Below are 23,558 nucleotides of genomic sequence, written 5' to 3' on the forward strand. Positions count from 1 at the left end.
GTCCTCACCTGGAGGACCCGCGCACAGCACCTGCTTCCAGGCTGGGCAGCATTCGGGGAGGCCAGGCCTTGTGGAGAGCGTGTGACCCGTGGCAATAACTGTTTATCACAGTTCACGGCTACGCAGGGCAATGCCAAACTTCAAATACGTGTGTGTCACCAAAGACTAAAATATCTAAATGTGATATCTCAAGCTACTTGTTTTTTTCCCTTGGCAAGGAAAAAAACCTAGTTTTCAGAGGATTTCTATTTAGCTCTGACTTCACGGGTGGTCCTGTCACAGTGACCCATCTCCCTCAGCACGGCCGCGCCATCTGCAGCCACGTCTCCAAGAACCTGCAGAGGAGACCGAGGTCAGCACAACGGAGCAGCCTTTCCGAGGCACTGGTCCCAGGAGAGTCCCGCAGAACCCAGTGCCAGCTCAGGGGGCGGGGGGCCGCAGACACTGAAACGCCCTGGGGTAGAAACCGCACGCCCAGAAGAGAGCAGAGTGAGAACGTAGGCGTGGGGCTCTGCGCGGAAACCCTTCCTGGGAAGACGTCCCAACACTGTCGCTGGTGGCCCTGGGGAGCAGAGGGCGGGAATGGGTGCCCTCTGCTTGCCCTGCCAGCCACAAGAAGTCTTGTTTTTTATCTGCATTTAAAGAGTCCTGGTAAATGCTGCTGACAACAAGGTAACCCTCCTTGACATGGGACGTTCACAGGCACGGCCGCACGCACAGGACAGCCGCCCGCCTGCCTCACCTCAAACGTCTCACCAGGCGCCCTAAAGCCCCACTGCTCCACGCAAGGCCAGCACCGCTCCAGGGCAGCCAACCCAGGGCCCAGCCAGAGACCCACCGACTCCCGCCGCCTCCTTGCCTGGTGTGGGAAGCTCCCCTAAACCACTCCCACTGGCTCTGCAGTCAGCTGTCAATCAAGCACCAGTCACCTGCTCCGAAGGGAGACACGCAGCATGTACTGCACACAATACTAATCGGTAGCAGTAACAATGGGCTTCCCAGTGGCGCTAGTGGTAAAGAACCTGCCTGCCAATGCAGGAGATGCGGGTTCAGTCCCTGCGTCAGGAAGATCCCCTGGAGGAGAGCACGGCAACCCACTCCAATATTCTTGCCAGGACAATCCCATGGACAGAGGAGTCTGGTGGGCTACAGTCCATGGGTCTTGAAGAGTTGGACACGACTGAGTGACTTAGCACAGCAGTAATGACATCAGCTACCCGCTTTGGCGTACTCACTGGATGCCAAGACCTGTGCTTACGCGTTTCACACACGTCCCCTGGGACTATCACAGCGCCTCGGGAGGCGTTTAGACACTCTTGGGGTGTAGGTGCCACTCTTAGGGTGCAGCCATGTCACTGGGTCACTTGGATGCCAGGCGACAAGCTGAGACCAATTCCAAAGCGGCCTGCTCACACCCTGCCCCACACCACACACTGGGCATCTGCCAGGGCAGAACGCCACAGCTCAGGCTACAAAGTGTTGTCCTTTCTCGAGCCTTCCCTCAAAAACCACTCCCCAGGGAGGAGCCTGTGGTCCCGAGGCTAAGACTCTGAACTCCCACAGCAGAGGACCAGATTCAGGGAGGATGTGGGCTAGAGGGGAAGGAGTGGGCAGAGCCCTCGGGAACTGAGAAGGCCAGCTAGACGCACCCACTAGGGGACGAGGGCACACGGCCCGCAGGTGGATGCACTGGGCTGAGCGCAGGGAGTGGCCTGGGGCGGCCCCGGAGAGTGTGAGCGTCAGGACCCCCAGCTTCTAAAGGTGGCAGAGGGACTGCTGCCCTAAAACCCAGATTTATCCATCACACAGAACTAAGTCCATCCACAGCATTAATTTTCTCTACTGAATTCTAAGATGAAAAAAGTACTAAAATAAGTACGATTATTTCAGAACATCTGTTATTTTGTTGGAACATCGTCCCCAATCCTCAGAACAACTGTCAAAATATCTAAGGATCTTAGAAACGGGTTCCTCTTGTGCTTGTGAGCAGCATGACCAACTTAAATGAAAAGTACTTACCGGAGATAGAAGAGAACTAAAAAGAAAACCGAGGTCTGCCCCTGATTGTCCATACTTCCAGCACAGTGAGGGCGCGGCCCCCAGGGATCAGGGCCGGGGCTCCCCACCAGCCCTCCCGCCCCAGCCCCCACGTGGCCCATGACAGCCGCTCAGGGCGGACAGGCCTCGAGGCCCCAGGAGCCCTGCGCCCCTACCTGTACACAATGCGCTCCCGCTGCAGATCCTCCAAGCCACAGCACAGCTCGGCTGCGTAGAAGATCGCTCTCTGCTCCTCGAAGCCGGGGTCGCCCAGGTTGTGAATGTGAAACTTCAGGTCCCCTCCGTTCATAATGGTTAGCACCAAGCACAGGGACTTTTTGGTTTGGTATGTGTAACATAAACTAACCTGAGGACAGCAGCGTTGTAGGAAAGAAAATGCAAAAACCTGCTCATTCATTGGCGATGTACTCTATTTGCGAGCAACAGTCAAACAGTCCGCGTACATTCACAACGAGAGCACCAAAACGCTGCGTGCTGTGGGGGAGACGTGCCCCAGCACCATCACAAACCTTTACCTGATGAAGCGCAACAGCTGCTCAGCGCTGAAGGCAGAGAGCCTCTAAGTGCGTGCGCGCTCAGTCACGTCCAGTGAGCCTCTAAGTGCGTGCGCGCTCAGTCACGTCCAGCGCTTTGTGACCCCATGGACTGCAGGCCGGCTCCTCTGTCCATGGAATGTCCCAGGTAAGAACACTGGAGTGGGTTGCCATTTCCTTCTCCAGGGGATCTTCCCCACCCGGGAATCAAACTCCAGTCTCCCACGTCTCCTGCCGCGGCTGGTGGGCTCTTTGCTGCTCAGCCACTGGGGGAGCCACGTCTAGGAGTAGGTGTCAACCTTCACAAAGAACTTGGGGTGGCCCTCCTCAAAGCTACATTCTAGCCGTTGAGCACCGGCACCCCACGCTTGCGGACTGTCTGCGCTCGGCATGGGAGTGGGACACCTCCGGTGGGGCAGAGGGGTGCAGAGCTGCTCAGCTCTCCCAGGGCCTGTGCCGCCAGCCACGCCCTGAAGCTGCGGCGCTCTCCTGTGGTCTCGCCGCTCGCCCCTCTGCACACACAGGGGACACCTCTCAGCCGTGCCCAATACTGGTTTTGTGAGCCTCTCCCGTGAAGTGCCTGTTCAAGCTCTTCACCCACTTTCCTGCTGGTCTGCAAGTCAGTTTACACCCGTGAGTACACACATACACGCGCTTCCGGGATTCTGGCCGGGCTGCATTGCACCCATCTTACGGCCACCACAGCCCCGAGGCTCCCGCCCGTGAGCAGGGCACCCCACCGTTTGTTCAGGGCATCTGTAGTTGTTTGTAAACAGTGTTTTACAGTCTCCAGTGTACGAGTCTTGCACATTTCACCGGATTTTTGTCTAGATTCTGATGTTTCTTAATGCTATTGTAAACGGTTTCAATCGAAGTTTTTCAAACTGTTTCGTATCTAGTTGGTGCCATATCTAGTAACTTGGCCAAATTCTCAACCAGCTGTCTAGAGAGTCTTGGACTGCCTTCACACACAGCCGTGTTGTGGCGGGGGGTGGGGAGGGGCTGTGGGGAGGAGGAGATGAACTCCACAGAAGTACCAGTCAGGACCCCCTGAGATCGGCCGTAAGCAGGAAGTAAAGAACAGAATCAAGGGCAAAGGAACGTATTTCCACGATCCTGGCGAGAGGCCAGGAGTACAGAAACCAAAATACTGTATTTCAGTAGAATAAACCATAACTATTGTCCATGTCCCTTTTGCAGCGCTAGACTGTAGATTTTGGTGTTTGGAGGTAGTTACACAAATATGCTTAAAGCGACTCTAAGATGAGCCCATTTTATCAAAGGTTTTCTTGTAAAGCACGTACAGAAGGCTGACACATCGCACACATAGTAAACCCTTGCTATTAAACTAGGTGACGGCTCTGAAGGCCTGTCTGTCTTGGAAGCTTTGTGCCCAGCACGAAGCGCTGACCTCAGAACTGGGAAGTAAATGACACCATGAAGCCTTTAATAAGTTGTCTTTCCCTCTCTTCCTTCAACATGTAATTAGATGGAGGAAGCAGCTGTGGAGATGAAAACCCGCTACTTAACGCACAGCCTGGACCCAGGACCCCTGGGCTCAGCCCTGACCCACACAGTGAGGGTGGAGTCAGGCCTCACACAACTCGGCTCGCTGGCTGAGGGCGAGTCGTGAACCTGCGCCGTCAGAAAGAGGGCGGAGGCGGACATAGACGAGGCCCAAGTGAGTGGCCGGGCAGAGAAGCGCTTCAAGCCTCTCACCCAGCTGGGGCTTTGGTCAACTGCAGGGTGAGCCCAGCCGCTGATGCCACCAGAGAGGGCAGAGGGTCAGCGCCAGACTGGGCAGTGGGGACACAGGCGGATTCATCACAAACCACCTGTTTGAGTCCAGGGAGGGCTGGGCAGAGCAGTGGAGGGCTGCTCCTGCACCTCTCCCCTCAGCGGCAGGACAGCGAACTCCGCACACGCTTGGCTAGGGCAGGCTTGTGTCCAGCGGCAGGCGCACTGGACAAACGCCACTTGCCCAGCTCACCGTCCCCGGGAGGACAGAGGAGATACTTACTACAAACCTACTGTGCACTTTCTCTAGGATCCTCTTCTCGTTCAGGGCCATGGCCTCCCCTTTCCTCCTCTTTATCCTTTTCTTCTCTAGCTTCTTACAGGCGTACATTTTTCCTGTAGCTCGCACTTGACAGGCACAAACCTAGTTTAAAAACAAAAACAAAAACAAAAAACAGCACAACAGTTCATATCCACTTGGCAGTTCTCAGGCTACCAAGAGAAAAGAGTGTTCTCCATGACAATTCCCTCTGGTCAAGAGCAGCATGGACTCTGTGAGGCCAAGACCACGGCCGTCACAGCCGTGGCTGGGTCCCCGAGGGCACTTCCCTCTGACCCTCAGGTCCTTGATGAAGAAGGGAGCTTATGAACCGACCACAGTGCCGGCGGAACTTGCTCTGTGAGATCCTGCTGCATCTACTTAAATATGTCTCCCCGTGTCTTTCTACCTTCTGTACAAGAACGAAAGTTTCTGACAGTAAATATTCTTGATTACTTTTAAAATTCAAGAATACGTGTATTTCATAGAATCCATAGGCTTTCATACCTTTATTTTACTTAATTAGTTCTTAAAGTAATATTTGTATGTTACTTCACATTATGAAAACTTCCAAACAAAGGTAAGTGAAGAGAACAGTACAATAAAGCTCCCAGCTTCCAGCCTTCCCTGCTGGCTCAGTGGTAAAGAATCTGCTTGCCAATGAAGGAGCTGTAGGAGACATGAATTCGACCCCTGGGTCAGGAAGATCCCCTGGAGGAGGAAGTAGCAACCCACTCCAGTATTCTTGCCTGGAAAATCCCACGGACAGAGGAGCCTGGCGGGCTACAGTCCATGCAGTTGCAGAGTCGGACACAACTGAGCAACTGAACAGCAACCAGCCTTCCAGCTTCCAGGCTAACGACGCAGGCTGTCATGGTTCCTGACTGCCACCTGCCCCACACCCCACACCTGCGCACACACACGTCACACGCGTGCATAGAGGATTACTTTATTTTTAAAATTTTAATTAAATTAATTTTAAATATTTATTTATTTGGCTCTGCCAGCTCTTAGCTACAGCATGTGGGATCTTTGTTGCATCATGCAGGATCTTGAGGTGGGGCATGTGAAATCTTGTTCCCTGGCCAGGGATTGAACCTGGGCCCACTGCATTGGGAACATGGAGTCTTAGCCATGGACCACCAGGGAAGTCCCCCAGAGGATTACTTTAAAAGTGAATATAAGACATGATACAATTTTATCCATCAACCAGATTAATTTTGATGGTAAAATATAAACCTCATTGTGGAAAATATTGAAAGCATTAATAAAGACAATGATAAAACACCCAGATTCTAAGATAACTATCACTGATACTGTACTGTATAAGCTTCAAAGTGCCCCCTTTGTACATATATATGCAAGGATATATAGCTTGCTCCCCCTCAACCTCTGGCTTTTAGGGGAAATTGGGCTTATGTTACAGAACAGATAATATTTTATAACCTTTTTTCATCTTACTGTGTGACTATCTTCTCATCGTTAAACGTTCTACAAATACGTGACTATTCCAAAATGCAGTTCATCATTTTCCAACCACGAAGTCTTGGCACATAGTCTTCGCACATCTCTTATCATGCACTGAAGACAGATTCCTTCAGGTGGAGTTGCCAAGTCAGAGAGCGAGAAGGGAGAAGGGATGGGGTGGCTCTGCAGCCCCTCAGCTGCTCCTCAGAGATGGTGAAGCAGGGCTCATGAGGCCTCTGCAGGAGGAGACCACGGCAGGCGCCCCGACCACACAGCTGGAAGTGGAGGCACAGGAGCCTGACCTCAGGGTGCGTGCGTCCCAAGGACGTGCTCTCTCCACCGCCCGTCACGCAGGCAACGCTGCTCGCCCAGCCCCTGCCCACTGCACCGGCCTCAGGACCCGCCAGGGCTGCCTGGAGGGCTCAGGGCTTAAGTGAAAGCACTGCTGTTGACCAAATGAGACCAAAATGTTGGCCTTTCACACCGCCAGAAGAGGTGCCGGCATTTAGCAAAGGTAAATGCACTACCGGCATTTGGACTGAAAGGGCCCCAGGCGTCTGCCTTAGTCACAGGGGTCTAACTGGCATTCCCGAGAGAAATGGACCACCCACTGACCCTGCCCCAGGCCTGGCGCGCCGCAGCACGCCCAGAACACGTCTGTGAAAAACCACAGCCGTTTCTCTGTCCTCCCAGCTGTTTGTTTGGGAGCACCAGTCGATGCATTTAAAAAGTGCTGTATGAGATCATAAGCACACCGAGTCTTTTCACGACAGTGAAAACTTGCCGACGTGTTTCTGCTGAGTCCATTGTTAAGACCTCTGTGTGGCCAGACCGCGGGCTTCACTGCTTTGTAGACACAAGAGCCCGGTGCTGGAAGCTTCCTTCCTCTGCTCCTCACGAAGTCTGAGCTCCATCCCTAGAGGCAGTGTGGGGCGGGCGGCATGGACCGAGTGCTCTGGAGGCGCGTCAGGAGACGGACTCCTTGCAGATGCGTCTGCCGCTGAGGGCCCAGAACGCTGGGGCGGGGCTCACAGAGCACCAGGCAGCCTCCAGGGCCACAGCGGGCACCCCGCGGGCTCTCCCGAGGCTGGCACACCGACCAGTCCCTCTTGCGGCCACTGTGATGTGAGTGATGACAGGAGGCCCCAGCGGTGTGACTCCTCCCGGGCTGGCGCTGGCCGTGGTTCTGGACTAGAATTTGGGAGCACATGCCATGTGAATCTCATGCAGACGGCGTGTCCGGCTCTGACCCGGCTCTGGGGCTTAGGAAGGCTTGAACTCAAAGTGACCGCTCCACACACTCATCGAGGCCGTTAGCGTCTCCTTCAGCTGCTGCAGAGAGCGTGATGGGACTCTGAGCACTGACCACAGCCGTCTCCAATCCCATTTAAAGACCATCTCTCGTGAACTTGTGGGTAGTGTCTTTAGGATTTTCCCCAATTTCCATATTTTCTAACACCTTTCGAAGTAGGTGTAAGGTACATACATGTCCAGAGTTGAGTTAAATAAGCATATTCAATAATATTTAACAAAATTTAGTAATATACTCTGTACTATGTGAACTTTCAGGCTAGTCCTCAGTGATAAGAATGGAATAACAGAAACTCCACCAAATGGAAACAGAACAATCTTTTCAGTCAGGACAACCTTACTAAACTTGAACACTGAAAACATGAACGAAGAACTGAAATGTAAAATCACAAAGATAGTGAATCATTCTCCCCACCGCATCTCTGAAATTTTTAAGTGTGTGTACCTTTTGCTCAAAGTTCAATCTTAATTCTTGTGGCTGCTAAAAGTATTCCTAAAATACACAGTAAAGAAATAAATGGATTGGTAAGAGTCGATACGTTACCTGAACATCACGCCTTTCCGTGACCCCCTTCGGCTTTTCTAGAAGTACTGCTCACAGCTATCAGGTACGACTTACCTCTCCAAACCCGCCTTTCCCCAGGACTCTGTAGTGCCTAAATGTGCTCTTTGTCACCGGTTGCCTAATTAATGACAAGGGAAAAAGAAAGCCTCAGGTCTCACATCACATTGCTATTTGGAAAGAGAAAAACCTACCTAGCCGCTGGCCTGGCCTTAGAAGGGGACCCTGGGGAGGGTGCCCAGGACCAGCTGCCTATGCTCAGAGGGGAGCTCCTCAGTGGGACAGCTTTCAAGAGACAAGCACGCTAACGTTTAAAACTGTGAAAACACGGAAGACAGATGCAGAATGATCCTGCTACCCTTACTGACTGAACTGAACACAAGTCTGCAGCCAGCCCACGCTAGCAGAGCCCTCTGTGTTCTCTTTGGCACAGCTCCTGGGCCTCTCAGAAAGCTGGTGAGGGAAATGACATTGACAGGGAGCTGCTCTTTGAAGAAAGAGCCTCAAAGGTGGTGTTGACACCGTAGCAAAAGAAACCTGTATGAGCTAGAACTGAAATTTAATAAATCAGCAATCATTGTAACAACGACGCTGGTGGCAGCTAACACAGAGGACGAGACGGCTGGATGGCGTCACCGACTCGATGGGCGTGAGTCTCAGTGAACTCCGGGAGCTGGTGATGGACAGGGAGGCCCGGCGTGCTGCAATTCATGGGGTCGCAAAGAGTTGGACACGACTGAGTGACTGAGCTGAACTGAACACTTCCTGGGCACTTCTGTTGTGCGCCAAGCCCTGTGCTGAGTGTCCCACACTCGTTCCTCCGGTGACTCCAGCGTCCAGGGTGGTGGTGGTGGTTTAGTCACCAAGCCGTGGCGGACTCTCTGTGACCCCATGGACTGTAGCCCACCAGGCTCCTCTTGTCCACGGGATTTCCAAGAATACTGGAGTGGGCTGCTATTTCCTTCCCCAGGGGGTAGGTCACCCAAAGCCCATGCAGGCCACGTCACTGAGGACACACAGCTAGTAGGCGTCTGGGTAGCGGCTGAGATGGCAAAGAGCTGAGCACCACGTCGGATTCTGTGTCTGTGAACCCAGGACATGGTTTACCGTCTCACGGTGGCACCAGCAGGGCTAACTGTCATTTACAAGAGGAAACAGGGCCCACTGGGTCAGAAGAAATTGTACAATATTAATAACAAGATTTCCAATAGTATTTTGACAGAAAGGTATACATCAGTCAGAATGCAGTAATGGAAGTCACGATTTGTTTTCACTGAATGTCAGATGAGAACATACCTTTCCAGCCATTTCCACTGTAAAAATCGAGAAAAATATGCACTTTCTTGGTATTCTTCAAATGCTTCTTCACTTAAATGGTCATGGACAATTCTAGAAAGAGATTTTATGCAACTATGTACATCTGGCTGCAGTACAAAATGAAGACAACTTGGTGATTTAATGCATGAGTGAGCGCGGGATACGGGAAAATGAATCATTACCCATAATTCAGTACACTGAATTTTGCAACTACAGAATCGCACACTAGTTTCCAATGCTACCAGTGAAAACATGAACGCAAGAATTCAAAAGAAATAAAACCAATTTACCTTCCTAAAATCAGAGGTACTTTTTAAGTATTAGAATATCAGTGAAGTAATTACTTGATAAAAATAATCTTCCAGTAGAAAAACAATAGTTTAAAATATACTCAAGGGGGGTGTGTGTGTGTGTGTGTGCGCGTGCACATGTGTGCCTGCACACGTGGAGGCACATGTATTTCAGGAGGGAATGTAACAGTTTGCAATTAATATTGGTGTAAATGTATAAGTGATAACAGTCATAGGGTAGAAACTGTTAATATGTGATGTCACCTTTTTTTTTAAATATTAAAAACAAAGCTCTCGAGGACTTTCCTGGTGGTGCAGTGGTTAAGAATCTGCCCGCCAACGCAGGGGGCATGGGTCCGACCCCTGGTCCCAGAAGGTCCCATGTGCCGCAGGGCAACTAAGCCCGTGAGCCACAGCGCGGAGCCCACTGCACTGCTGAGCCCGGGTGCCTAGAGCCCCTGCTCCACACAAGAGAGGCCAGCACCGCGAGAAGCCCGTGCACCACAAAGCAGCTAGAGAAAAGCCCCGCGCAGCAAGGCCCAGCGAACCAAAGACAAGAACACAATTAGCCAATCAGAGCACTCAGTACATCATTTGATGCTACACGTTTCTTGAAGAAATCTTCTGCAATGAGCCCTGCCTCTTAGGTTTATTTATGACTCTGTGATAGTAGGAATACAATTGGTCCTTGGGGAGTAGGTGAGGGACAGGACGCAGCCTGCCCTTTAAAACAGCGCTGCAGTGGATCAGCATCTACGGAGCTGACACTGGAGGGACCATCCGCAGCCCGTCCTGACGACTGACCGCTCAGTCAAGGAGACAGGTGAGTTGGCGTCCAGCTTGGGACGGTGGTGGCCAGGACCCTGGGTGGGGAGCAGACGGAGCCCGCCCGAGCCGCGGTGGAGTCACCGGCAGAGAGAGAGGAAGCCATGCCCTGGGCGTGGTGGAGCTGAACCGGGAGTGACCACAGCCCATCTGAGAACTGCTACTAGGTCGTGACTGAGGAGGCTGTGAGAATAATCCCAGCGCCATACTGGTTTCAGACTTCTGAGCAAATCACTTGATTTGCTTCCCTTTATTTTGTACAAAGAGGTTGCTCAGATGTTCCTGGACTGGCTGATGTTACAGCACAGCACTTCTCAATTTGTGTTCTGAGGCTCCCGACTTCCCAGGCCCTGGAGAGGGAGTCGGGGCTTCCCTGGTGGCTCAGCTGGTAAAGAATCCACCTGCACTGCAGAGGACCTGGGTTCGATCCCTGGGTTGGGAAGATCCCCTGGAGAAGGGAAAGGCTACCCACTCTACTATTCTGGCCTGGAGAATTCCATGGACTATATAGTTCATGGGGTCGCAAAGAGCCAGACATGACTGAGTGACTTTCACTTTAGAGGGAGTTCAGTAATGACGTGTGTTTATAAAAGCACTAAGTCATCTGTTACCGTCTTAAACTCTCATTCTCACGGAAGGGCTTACCAGAGGCCACAGGCCAGGGGCCGCGTCACTGCTCTGCAGGAGGGCTCACCAGCGGCCACAGGCCAGGGGCCGCGTCACTGCTCTGCAGGACAGCAGAACACCAGTGCCGTCACGACCCACATCAACACGAACTCTGTCAGTGACACTGGGTGCTGAGAGGCTGCCACTGCAGTCCTAGAACTGAGCCCGTCCCAGAGGCCGGGCCCTCACGCCCCCATGTGTGAGCAGGGGTGGCCCTGCCCTGGGGCTCCTGTCCCTGGCGAGCACGTGGGCAGCTCAGCTCCAAACACCTGTGACCAGTCAGGATTCTAACACTGTTGGCTCAGTTAATCCCCTTTATAAAGGTCCCTCGGTGTCTCTGTGAAAGAACACAAACACTGCCTGATTCTAACTCGTTTGTGTGTTTCATGGTCTGTATAAATTAGTAAGGTCAACGGCTAAGTCAGCTTCCCAGGATGTCAACTTTACTTCCCGATACTCCTTGCCTCAAAGCAACAGACTCTGCGCCACTGCCCTAGTCTGGCACATGAACCCACTGCACACAATTTGTAAATTTCATGACACTGAAAACCGTGCATCAGCTCAGCACTGGTTTCTGATGTGTTCATCTTCACACTCCCACTAACCATCACGTGAGGACTCTCACCAGAGCTTCGTGTGGGAAGCAGAGAGGACCCACTTAGCTCACTACGCAGGACAAGAATTCTGGGAACCAAACTCAGAAGGGAGGGTTTGGGGAAAATAAAGGCCGTAACAAGACGGGGATGAGGCAGAATAATAAGAACCCAAACTCCTAGAGGCCACACGATGCTGTGCTGCCGCCTCCAGTGCCGATGCCACATGCAGCAGACGGTAAATGACAGTTAATAAACATGTAGGAGTGGAGAGCCACCTGTCAAATGAACTAACCAAACAGATGCCGGAATACCCACACCTGTTTAAAGATTATCAGCTGTTATGTCTATCTCTTGAAGTTTCTGCACAGAGAAGGCAGAGACCAGTCTCTCCAGTCATGCAACTCCCATGGTTTTCAACATCAGAACAGTTTCAACAGCAGAAGCAGGAAGGGGAAAGAAGGAGCCTCTCTGGGGTGCTCAGACACTCGGCCCTGCTAACAGCCTGCCCTCAGCTCCGGGCTCCTGGGTCAGCCTCGCCTTACGGACCCCATAGGGAGCAGACTCCCGTCCCAACAGGGCAGGGCTCAGAACGCGCATGTTGAGGGAATGATTGACACCTGAATGAACATCTGCTTACAAACGACTCCATGCCTGGGGCCAGGTCACTTCAGCTACCACTCTTTCCTCCTGAGCACACGAGAAAGCTGAACTCGGGTGACTGCTTGGACTCGGGACGTTCCTGTCCTGACTGCAAAGGTCTGCAGAAAAGATATTTTCAGTGCCCGCTCTATGGGGCTCCTTTCACCCTGGAACGAGCCCTGTGGAAGGCTGGGCAGAGGGGCCGGGCAGGCAGCAAAGCCATGCTCGCGACCTGGCGCTTCAGGATGCCCCTGTGCATGTGTGGTCGTCACTCCTCATCCGCCTGACGGTGGAGGGGCCTGCCCTAATCCAGCGAGGACACGCCCCGGGGAGAGGCTGCGGGAGTCTGGCCGGGGGCTCCCACTCACCTGGTGCACTCCTCGAAGACGTCTTTGGATGGGTCCTCCCACAGCCTCTGCCTGCACTTGAGCACCACGTATTCAGGTATTTCTGGTAGAGGGGCTGGCGAACCCTTCAGATGGCACAAACCAAACGTGACAGTTAGTGATTTCATGAATGACCAGCTGAAGGCAGCATCTTGTGCTTATTGACAACAGCCACACCGTAAAGGGTATGAAGGGACGGTCCGCCCCCTCCGCCCCCACCAGCCTCGCTGTCCGGAGTGCCGTGTCAGCTGCCTCTTCCAGCCGTCCCCTGCAGGCCCCAAAGACGCCCGTGCAGGCACGTGCGCAGCATGGTTCCCGACACTGGAGGCACGGGAGCCACCCAAGTGCCCAGCAGTGGTGGATGACAAACTCAGTGTGGTCCGTCCAGATGCAGATATTGTTCAGCCTCAAAAAAGAAAGGAATTCTAAGACCTGTTACCACATGGAGGAACCTTAAGGACAGTACGCTAAGTGACATAATCCAGTCTCAAAAAGAAATATACTGTATGATTCTCCTTACATGAGATCCCTGTACTAGTCAGATTCACAGACAGAAAGCAGATGGTAGGGGGCCAGGGGCTGCGGGCAGGGGCAGTGGGAGTTACTGTTTAATGGGGACAGAGCCACAGTTGTGCCAGATGAAAACCGTCCAGGAGACGGGTGGTGGTGATGGTCTGCACGTCAGTGTGAACTCACTTAAGTCTACTGAACTGTACGCCTCGAAATGGTTACAATGGGAAATTTGTGTTTTTTTTAATCACAATTGAAAATGTAAACACACACACTCAGAAACAGACACATTTTCCCCCCTCACAGAAATGGGATAAATACATGTATAGTGGGGTAGGTATATGCTGACACCCACAGAACTACCCTGCTTCTTCAATGACTGCATGGCTTCTAGAGAACGGGCTTCTGACCCCTCAACAATTCGTTGCCAGTTCTCACCACGGCAAACACCACTGCCGTGAACGTTTTCCACAGCTGTGTTTTACAAGGTAGATTCCTAGAGGGAGAAATACTAGCTCAAAAGATACAAACATTTAAAACACTGGTATTTATTGCAAAACTGCTCTGCAAAAAGGCTCTAGGAGTCTATATTCTCAACAACATCCCCACACACCAGCTCTCCCCTCTACTGACCCTCATGCAGAGGATTCTGGAAAAAGAAAACACATAGCAAAACTGCTGTCCTGATTTATTGAAAAAAAATACACAGATCACATTCAACTGTACATTGAACTTATTGATTTCTGGCTGTGGGGTAGATGAATAACCACAATACAACTTTTTGTTTTCTACAAATCAAAGTTCATCATCAAAGATGCTGAACTGCTGCTGTTGCTGCTGCTAAGTCATGTCAGTCGTGTCCAACTCTGTGCGACCCCAGAGATGGCAGCCCAGCAGGCTCCCCCGTCCCTGGGATTCTCCAGGCAAGAACACTGGAGTGGGTTGCCATTTCCTTCTCCAATGCATGAAGGTGAAAAGTGAAAGTGAAGTTGCTCAGTCGTGTCCGACTCGTCATGTCCGACTCGTAGCGACCCCATGGACTGCAGCCCACCAGGCTCCTCCGTGCATGGGAATCTCCAGGCAAGAGTACTGGAGTGGGGTGCCATTTGCCTTCTCCGCTGAACTACTGGTAGACATATACAAGAAGTAAACTCACATTTCCCCCCAAAAGCAATAATACTGTTATAACTAATAATGATTAATAGCTGTCATTCAAATTGCCTAAAACAAGTGATGCATTATGTCATTTAGCCTCATAACAATCTGATGGAAGAGGCTCGACAAACTGTGGAACGTTCTGGTGCAGCCACAGAGGCAGCAGTGGAGCCTCACCGGAGCAGTGTGCCCCAAGGCCACTTTCTTCCTACACGGAGAGGCTACGATGAGGGTAAAGAAGTTTGGTCACTCACTGACTCATCAAATGCACATTGTTCCAGGAACAGGGCCAAACAGAAAACAAGACAAAATTTCCAGCAGACAAAGCCATTAAATTCCAACATTTGTCTCAAAAATACATGTTTTACAGAAATAGCTCTTAGGGTTTTCCATAGTATTATTTCCCCTCCAAAGGTCTCAATTTCCTGAAGCTAAATTAAACAGCAGGTTAATTCTATGAAGACTATTTAATGACTTACTCCAAATAGAGATCCTTCCTTCAGAGTCTTAGAAAACACACCAACAGAAATTTACTTCCACAGGAACGAACAGCAATGCTCAGATCCCCCATGAGCAGAGACATGAGGCAAGCTAAGTGCAGCAAGCTAAGGATGGGACCACTGGCCTGATACCAAGCGTGACGAAAGCGGAATAGAGATTCCTTCTGCGGCTTTAAATTAAGGAACAATACTTATTTTTCAGGAAAGGTAACTGCCAGAGAAAATTTACCAAAGGACCCAGTGCCTTACTTTTTCAAGTTTTGGACAATGAGAACTTTGATGGGAAAGTCCACCGGTGGGGACGGAGAGGGGGTAGATTTTGCAGCAGATATATGCTTATTATCCTCTGTTAAAAATGCAAATCTTCATTATTTTTAAAATCGGGTTGTCTTCTTATTGTTGAACTCTAAGAGCTGGTTACGTATCTTGGACGCCCGATCCTAGTCTGACGCTGGGCCTGCACGTACGTCCCGCACTCTCGTCTGCCTCTCCTTCACTGTGCTCTCTGAAGACTGTACTTTGATGAAGTCCAGTTCATCTGTTGTTTTCTTTTGTTGCTGTCCTTTCAATGCCACATGAGAACCCACCGTCTACACTGAGGTCGTGAAGCTTCGCACCTGAAGTTCTACAGCTAAGAGTCACGCCTGAGAGGCTTCCTCTAGGAGCAGTATGGTGTCCACAGTCAAGTTACTCTTTGTATACAGCATTAAATAAGGGTCCAACTCCCTTCTTCTGCACACGGGTACCCGGCTGTCCTGGCCCCATTTATGGAAAAGACTCTCCTTTCCCCGAATGAATAGTCCTGGCAGCCTTAAGTCAACTGACAGCTTCCAGACTCTCAGTTCTGTTCTGTTGATCTATACGTCTGTCCTCATGCCAGGACCACACTGTCCTGTAGCTTTGTAGTAAGTTTTGAAATTGAGAGGTGTTAAGTCCTCCAACTTTGTTTTTTAAGACTGTTGTAACTATTCATGACCCTTTCAGTATGTGTATGGATTCTAAGATCTACTTGTTAATTTATTCAAAAAAAGGAAGTTAAGATTTTGATACAGATTATATTGAACCCACAAATCAATATTAAGTCTTCTAATCTGTGAACGCAGGATGTCTTTCCATTTTATTACAGTTCTGCTTTACTTTCTTTCAATGATGTTTTGAAGTTTTCAGTGTGTTGAATGTTGCCCTTCTTTTGTTATGAACAATCACTGCTAACTCTTCTATTCTTGTTATAAACAATCACTGCTAACTCTTCTATTCTTGTTATAAACAATCACTGCTAACTCTTCTGTTCTTGTTATGAACAATCACTGCTAACTCTTCTGTTCTTGTTATGAACAATCACTGCTAACTCTTCTGTTCTTGTTATGAACAATCACTGCTAACTCTTCTGTTCTTGTTATGAACAACCACTGCTAACTCTTCTGTTCTTGTTATGAACAATCACTGCTAACTCTTCTGTTCTTGTTATGAACAATCACTGCTAACTCTTCTGTTCTTTTTTATGCTATTGTAAATGGAGTTGATTTAATTTCATTTTTGGACTTTAAATGATAGTGTATAGAAACACAATTGAAGTTTGTTTAGTGATCTAGTATCCTGCAACCTTGCTGAATTCATTTACTAGCTCTCGCAGCTTTCTTTCTCCCTAATGTGTATAAATACTCAGGATGTCCTATATACGACTGCTCCAATCTGAATGTGTGCCCAAATATGTATGTTGAATTCCTAACCCCCAAAGTGACAATACTGGGAGGCAGAGCCCTTGGGAGATGCTTAGATCAAGAGGATGGAGCTCCTGTGAGTGGGGCTGGAGCCCTTATAGTGGAGGTTCCAGAGACACCTCACACCTCTTTCACCCCGTAAGGACACAGCAAGGAGGTGCTGGCTATCAGCTTCCAGATGTGTGAGCAATAAATTCCTGTTGTTTGTATGCCATCCAGGAGTGTGAGGTCAAGTGGGCCTTAGGAAGCATTACTATGAACAAAACTAGAAGTGATGGAACTCCAGCTGAGTTATTTCAAATCTTAAAAGATGACGCTATGAAAGTGCTGCACTCAATATGCCAGCAAATTTGGAAAACTCAGCAGTGGCCACAGGACTGGAAAAGGTCAGTTTTCATTCCATTCCCCAAAAAAGGGCAATGCCAAAAAATGTTCAAACTACCACACAGTTGCACTCATCTCACACGCTAGCAAAGTAATGTTCAAAATTCTCCACAAGACGCTTCAACAGTATATGAACAGAGAACTTCCAGATGTACAAGTGGGATTTAGAAAAGGCAGAGGAATCAGAGATCAAATTGCCAACATCCACTGGATCACAGAAAAAGCAAGAGAATTCCAGAAAAACATCTACTTCCGCTTCATTGACTATACTAAAGCCTTTGACTGTGTGGATCACAACAAAATGTGGAAAATTCTTAAACAGATGGGAATACCAGACCACTTTTACCTGCCTCCTAAGAAATCTGTGTGCAGGTCAAGAAGCAACAGTTAGAACCAGACATGGGACAACAGACTGGTTCCAAATTGGGAAAAGAGTATGTCAAGGCTGTATATTGTCACCATGCTTGTGTAACTTACATGCAGAGTACATCATGAGAAATGCCGGGCTGGATGAAGCACAAGCTGGAATCAAGATTGCCCAGAGAAATATCAATAACCTCAGATATGCAGATGACACCACCCTAATGGCAAAAAGCGAAGAGGAACTAAAGAGCCTCTTGATGAAGGTGAAAGAGGAAAGTGGAAAAGCTGGCTTAAAGCTCAAAGTTCAAAAAAGTAAGATCATGGCAACCAGTCCCTTCACTTTATGGCAAAGAGAAGGGGAAAAAGTGGAAACGGTGACAGACTTTATTTTCTTGGCTCCAAAATCACTGTGGATGGTGACTATAGCCATGAAATTAAAAGACACTTGCTCCTTGGAAGAAAAGCTATAATAAACATAGACAGCATACTAAAACGCAGAGATATCACTTTGTTGACAAAAAGTCTGTATAGTCAAAGGCCATGGTTTTTCCAGTAGTCACATACAGATGTGAGAGTTGGACCATCAGGAAGGCTAAGCATGAAAGAACTGAACTGTGGTGCTGGAGAAGCCTCTTGAGAGTCCCTTGGACAGCAAGGACATCAAACCAGTCAATCCTGAAGGAGATCGACCCTAAATATTCATTGGAAGGACTGATGCTGAAGCTTGATCTCCAATACTCTGGACACCTGATGTGAAGAGCTGACATTGGAGAAGACCCTTATGCTGGGAAAGATTGAGGCAGGATAAGGGGGTGACAGAGGATGAGATGGCTGGATGGCACATGAGTGTGGGCAAACTCCCGGAGATAGTGAAGGACGGGGAAGTCTGGCAGGTTGCTATTCATGGGTCCCAGAGAGTCAGACACGACTGAGCAACTGAACAGCAGCAGAAGCAGGCACCGCTGCCCCTCCTGCTTCCGAACTTGCTGTGTCGACCAGGGCAACTCTCCACACTGCACCTTTCTCCTTGACAACTTCCCTTGCTATTTTAGTTTTTCTTCAGAGAAGGTGAGGAAGAAAAAAGAAATTAATAGAAAAAAATTTAAAAGTTACATAAATGCAACCTCTCTTCTACAGCTCTCAGTGGACCGTCTAGTGGGCACAAAGATATTCCCACAGTGAGAGAGTGGCAGAGATGGTTCAGACCCAAATGGGCTTTGACTCCAAAGTAAAATGGAGTCATTTCATTACTTACTTATTCCAACGAAGTAAACATGGCTATGTGCTCTAATTATTTAAGTCATTTACAAATCTTTATGCTAAAGAAGGAAACACACCTTTCCCCCGAAGAACGTGTCCAAGACCAGGAGCCCACAGTGTCTTCGGTCCTCATCAGCGGCCACTTCATATTCTGCCTGATTGCAGAGACAACAGAAAAGAAAAACGTTAGTTAAGCTTCTTTGTGGACTTTTTAAGGTTTCAAAAATCCTCTGACTTGTGGAATTGACTTGGTGCCTTGAGAACCAGTGAGCACCTCTTTTGATCAAGTATCTGCAGCTCTTCTTTGGAAAACTGATGGCCATGAGGGGAAAAACTGGTCTGTTTTTAAAGGATCGATAATGTAGTATGCTTCCCTTGTAGCTCAGTTGGTAAAGAATCTGCCTGCAGTGCAGGAGACCCGGGTTCAATCCCTGGGTTGGGAAGATCCCCTGGAGAAGGAAATGGCAACCCACTCCAGTATCCTTGCCTGGAAAATCTCATGAACAGAAGAGCCTGGTGGGCTGCAGTCCATGGGGTTGCAAAGAGTCGGGCACGACTGGGCAACTAACACAGTGTAGTAAGGAACACGTGCCACAGTACTCCCTGTATCCTACTGCATTTTCAGCCCTTAAATGTGGCCAAATAGAACGGAGTAAGATGAACAACTTGGGCTGGCCTAGGCAACGGTGTTTCAGGAAAGCCCAAGAGGCACTTGGACACCTGTGTGCAGTGCTCCCAAGGAAGTCAGTCCGCAACACTTGAACAAGAGTCATTCACACACACATGTCAGGGATCAACCAGAGGGCAGGCGACAGCACCCAGGCCAGAAAATTAAGTCACAGGCAGCACCTGATCAGTATCTAAACACCCATCGAGGATAAGCAAGGAACAAGGAATGGGAAGACAGAGAGGAGAGAGAGAGACAAGAGGGAGATTGCCAAGACCGAGATAAGAGAATTTCAACAAGTTGTTCCGCAGAGTCCCAGCCAGGCAGACAGGAGGATGCAGAGGCCTCACGAAGCCCAGGTTCTGCAAGTGGGACCCTGAAGAGCAGTGAAGCCGAAAGCCAGATGGAGTTGAGAGAGGCGGGGAACGAAGACCCAGGGAAGCTGCTCTACTGAACACACGGAGAGGACTCCAGGATGGAGGGCTTGTGCCAGCAAACAGCCTCCTCCCTCGCACTCTGCTCAGGCCTGGCACAGGAGCCGTGGCCTTGGCTGGCTGCCCTCCCAGAGCCGACTTCACCCTCTCCATTCAAGGCATCACACTCACCAGCACACTGGCCGGCACACTGTTTACGCACAGACTGCTCAACTCAAGCTCCAGGAGCTCCAGATACGACACAATGGACAATCGATAGGAGAGAAAGTGTTGTGACTCTGTTCACGCACGGACTGCTCAACTCAAGTTCCAGGAGTTCTGGATGCGATACAATGGACAATTGATGGGAGAGAAAGTGTTGTGACTCTGATGACCTCTGACGTGCCAACCAGATGGGTGACCATCTCTAGGTACTTAAACACTAACCCAGTGTTGCTGGGTGTTTGTAGATGTGACCAGAGTCTCTCTTGGTTGACTTCAATCCCAGGTAATCTGGGAGGGCCTTGTTCAACCAGCGCAAAGGCCTTTCAAGCAGAGCTGAGGCTTCCTCAAGAAGTTCTGCCTGAAGAGAACAGTTTCACCCCGCTGCTGGAGAGTCCTGTGCTGCCCTTCCTGATGATCTGAGCAACGGATTTCCCACCTCCAGCCAGATCACACCGTCATGTATGCTGATTCCTTGCAATAAATCTCTCAGCCTATCTGTTACCGTTTCCATGTCTTTCCTTGGTCCCTGACTGATACAATTCATTCAACAAACATTGACACTGGAACAGAGCGGAAAACCACGTAAGCGGCCAGCAGAAGGAAATGGATAAGATGCCGTCTGTCCACTCGAGGAGTTCAAAGAACCTGGCATCACCCATGCAAGGAGAGACGGAGCCGCAGTGATGCCTGGGGGCATATGATGCTGGTGTGGCTTATGCACCGTGAGGCTACCGTCGAAAAACTAATCCTGCCACCACAGCCAGCAAGCCAGGCACCTAGAAGCTAAAGGGGTCATGATTCATCAGAAGACTCTGGTGTACACCTAAAACTAATGCAGCGCTGGACATCAACTACAGGCCAATATAAAAGACAGAGTTTTTAAAAAAGGAAGCACACATGCTCGGTCACTTCAGTTGCGTCCAACTCTGCGCAACCCTATGGGACCATAAGCTGCTGGGCTCCCCTGCCCATGGGACTGCCCAGGTAAGAACACTGGAGTGAGCTGCCACGCCTTGCTCCAGGGGATCTTCTCGCGCCAGGGATGGAACCCGTGTCCCCTATGTCTCCTGCACTAGCAGGCAGGGTGTTCCTTACAACTAGTGCCATCTGAGAAGCCTTAAAAAGGAAGCTCTGACTGCCTCCCTCCCAGCCATCTCTCAGCCCAGTCCAGGCACCAGAGAGGAGAGCCGGGGAGCTCCCAGAGCACGAGCAAGCAACAAAACAGGCAAGGGCCCCACACGGTTTTCCGAAAGAATACATATAGGTACATATTTCTAAAAAGCTAAGTCAAGGGGGAAAACATGACTAAAATCCCCATGATATAGGCTAGTCCTTTGCATACAGTATGGAGTCAATACACATTTGCTGATGTGAGTGGGACAGGCCGAAGCAGCGAGGGAAGCGTCATAATCTGGGCACAACTCCCGACTGTCCATTAAGCCGCTTCTGAATTTTATAGTGCTGAAGCTTCTAGTCTTGCCGGTGCTATCTATATGGTTTCAGAAACACAACATCTCTTAACCTAGAAGGAAATCAGGGTGAACGTCGAGCTGGAGACACAGAGATGTCAGGCAGACTTAGAAGGATGGCCAACTCCATTCACTGTGACCCTGCTTCCTGCGCTGGCTTCTTCCCTGTGCGTGCTCTGGGTGGAAGCGTCTCCAAGCACTCAGGGCGCCTGGAGGAGGCAGCTCTCAAGCGCTGCCTTCACCAGCTCTTTAGCCTCCTTGCAAGGGAAAGCAGCACGCTTCAAAGCTACATCGTAAACACCTTTGTTTCTCCGAAGCTTGGGAAGCAATCTGTATGAACTACGACTTTATCCGCTTTAACCCAACAGGGCGCGCAGCCAGGACACTAGTCTCTGTGCCCTCACCGCTGCAGGGTCTGATCGCCTGAGAGAGCCCTCAAGCGAGTTTTCCATTTTTTTGAAAAGCCCGGGCTTGGGCGGCTCAACGCGGCGATAAATCACTCACCACTGCATCCAGGAACTCAATCCGCCTCTTCAGATCCCCTTTCGTGTCGCAGAACTGCCTGAAGAGGAGTCTTCCGATCGGCTGCTTGTCACAGAGGCTGCTGTAGTCGCTCTCTGGGTGAAGAGAAGGCAGCACACGGGCTTTTCTGAGGCGCACGGCTCTTACCTGGCGCAGCGGCGGGAACAGCCCTGGCGGTGCTGTTGCTGAGACCAGTTTTGTTTACCAGTCCACACCGGGTCATCACGAATATTTAAAAGTAAAGTGCCAAAGGCAGTCGGAAGAACGGATGAAGAAAGGTGTGTGGAGACGGACTGCGAATTCCATGCTCCCCACCAGAGGAAAGGGGGGTTCCCTGGGCAACCGAGGGGCAGGAAAGGGCGCTGGGTCGGTCCTCCCACATCTCCACCCACTCTGTGTGTTAGGCACAAATTACACGCATGTGAAATACATCACAGGAACATACTACTTTAGATTTTTGAAAACTTTTTTGTTTTGATACATTTCCATTCTTTCACAAGTTAACAAATATATTTTTAACGATTTTTTAACCGTTTTTTTTCCCTCTCTGGTGGGATAATATATTGTATACCTTACCTTACCCCAAACACTCATATTATCTTGAGAACAAGGCACTAAAATTTGGCAAAAGTATCACAAGGACTATAAGGCAAAATCCTATGTTCAAAATAGGTCTGTTCAAACTTCAGCAAGAAAATCAGTTGCTCTTTTAGCAGTGGTTCTGAACTTGAGCATAATTATGTTCAGATATTCCTATGGCTCAGATGGTAAAGAATGTGCCTGCAAAGCAGGAGATCTGGGTTCGATCCCTGGGTCGGGAAAATCCCCTGGAGAAGGGTATGGCAACCCACTCCAGTATTCTTGCCTAGAGAATCCCATGGACAGAGAGTCAGACAGAACTGAGCAACTTCATTTTCACTTTTTTCACATTCTAAACCAGCTATAAAGGTGAAGAATTAAGTGAAACTCATGAAAATCAAGCAGGCCCTAACAAACTCCTCAACTGAAGGGTTTATTAATGCCAAGTATAAGTAGGAACGAAATCCTGTTTAGATCACTGAGTCTGCATGTGGGGAATGCAGCCAAGGATATAAAACCATGTTTCCCATTGCACAACTGCTTGTTTCAATAAATGTCAGCAGCAGTTTGGCAAAAATTCTGCCACCCACTTTATCCAATTCAGCTACCACATTTTATTTAGGGATACTCACTCACTTCATTTAAAAAACACAGTTAACACAGTAGTTAAAGGGGTGATGTTTTTAAAAGTTGAGAGGTTTTTTGGTTTGTTTTTTGTTTGTGGCTGCACCTCGCAGCAGGTGGAACTTCTATGGGGGACTAGGCTTCCAGCCCTCGCCCCCTGCAGTGGAAGCGTGGGGTCCTCACCACTGGGGGACCAGGCATCTAACCCGTGACCCCTGCAGTGGAAGCACGGAGGCTTAACCCCTGGACAGCCAGGGAAGTCCAAAGCTGGGAGCTGTAAAGGCTTTGCCCCCACACTCGGAGGTTCGTACATCTTCCCGGTTTCCAGGGGGGTGGCAGATGGAGCACGGGTCTGCCGGCCTTCTCACCTGGGCTCCTCCTCAAAGGACCAAAGACAAAACCACAACAGAAAGGATGAAGCCTGACACGGAAAGCAGAATGCAGGTGTCCCTGGGAGTCA

The 23,558-nt window shown here is 49.9% G+C and overlaps 1 protein-coding gene across 1 annotated transcript in view; it reads right to left on the reverse strand.

Moving 5' to 3' along the window:
* The window catches only part of GRK4 (G protein-coupled receptor kinase 4), a 55,339-nt gene that overhangs the window by 12,014 nt on the left and 19,767 nt on the right, over positions 1–23,558 (reverse strand). Inside the window, exons 3-9 of the mRNA XM_055589239.1 lie at positions 21,878–21,990; positions 18,677–18,754; positions 12,689–12,792; positions 9,284–9,376; positions 8,045–8,108; positions 4,612–4,752; positions 2,214–2,404 (exon numbers count right to left, since the gene is read on the reverse strand). Of these exons, the coding sequence (XP_055445214.1) occupies positions 2,214–2,404; positions 4,612–4,752; positions 8,045–8,108; positions 9,284–9,376; positions 12,689–12,792; positions 18,677–18,754; positions 21,878–21,990 (784 nt within the window). The remainder of the gene's footprint in view (positions 1–2,213; positions 2,405–4,611; positions 4,753–8,044; positions 8,109–9,283; positions 9,377–12,688; positions 12,793–18,676; positions 18,755–21,877; positions 21,991–23,558) is intronic.

Source organism: Bubalus kerabau, chromosome 7 (assembly GCF_029407905.1).
Source record: "Bubalus kerabau isolate K-KA32 ecotype Philippines breed swamp buffalo chromosome 7, PCC_UOA_SB_1v2, whole genome shotgun sequence".
Classification (NCBI taxonomy): domain Eukaryota; kingdom Metazoa; phylum Chordata; class Mammalia; order Artiodactyla; family Bovidae; genus Bubalus; species Bubalus kerabau.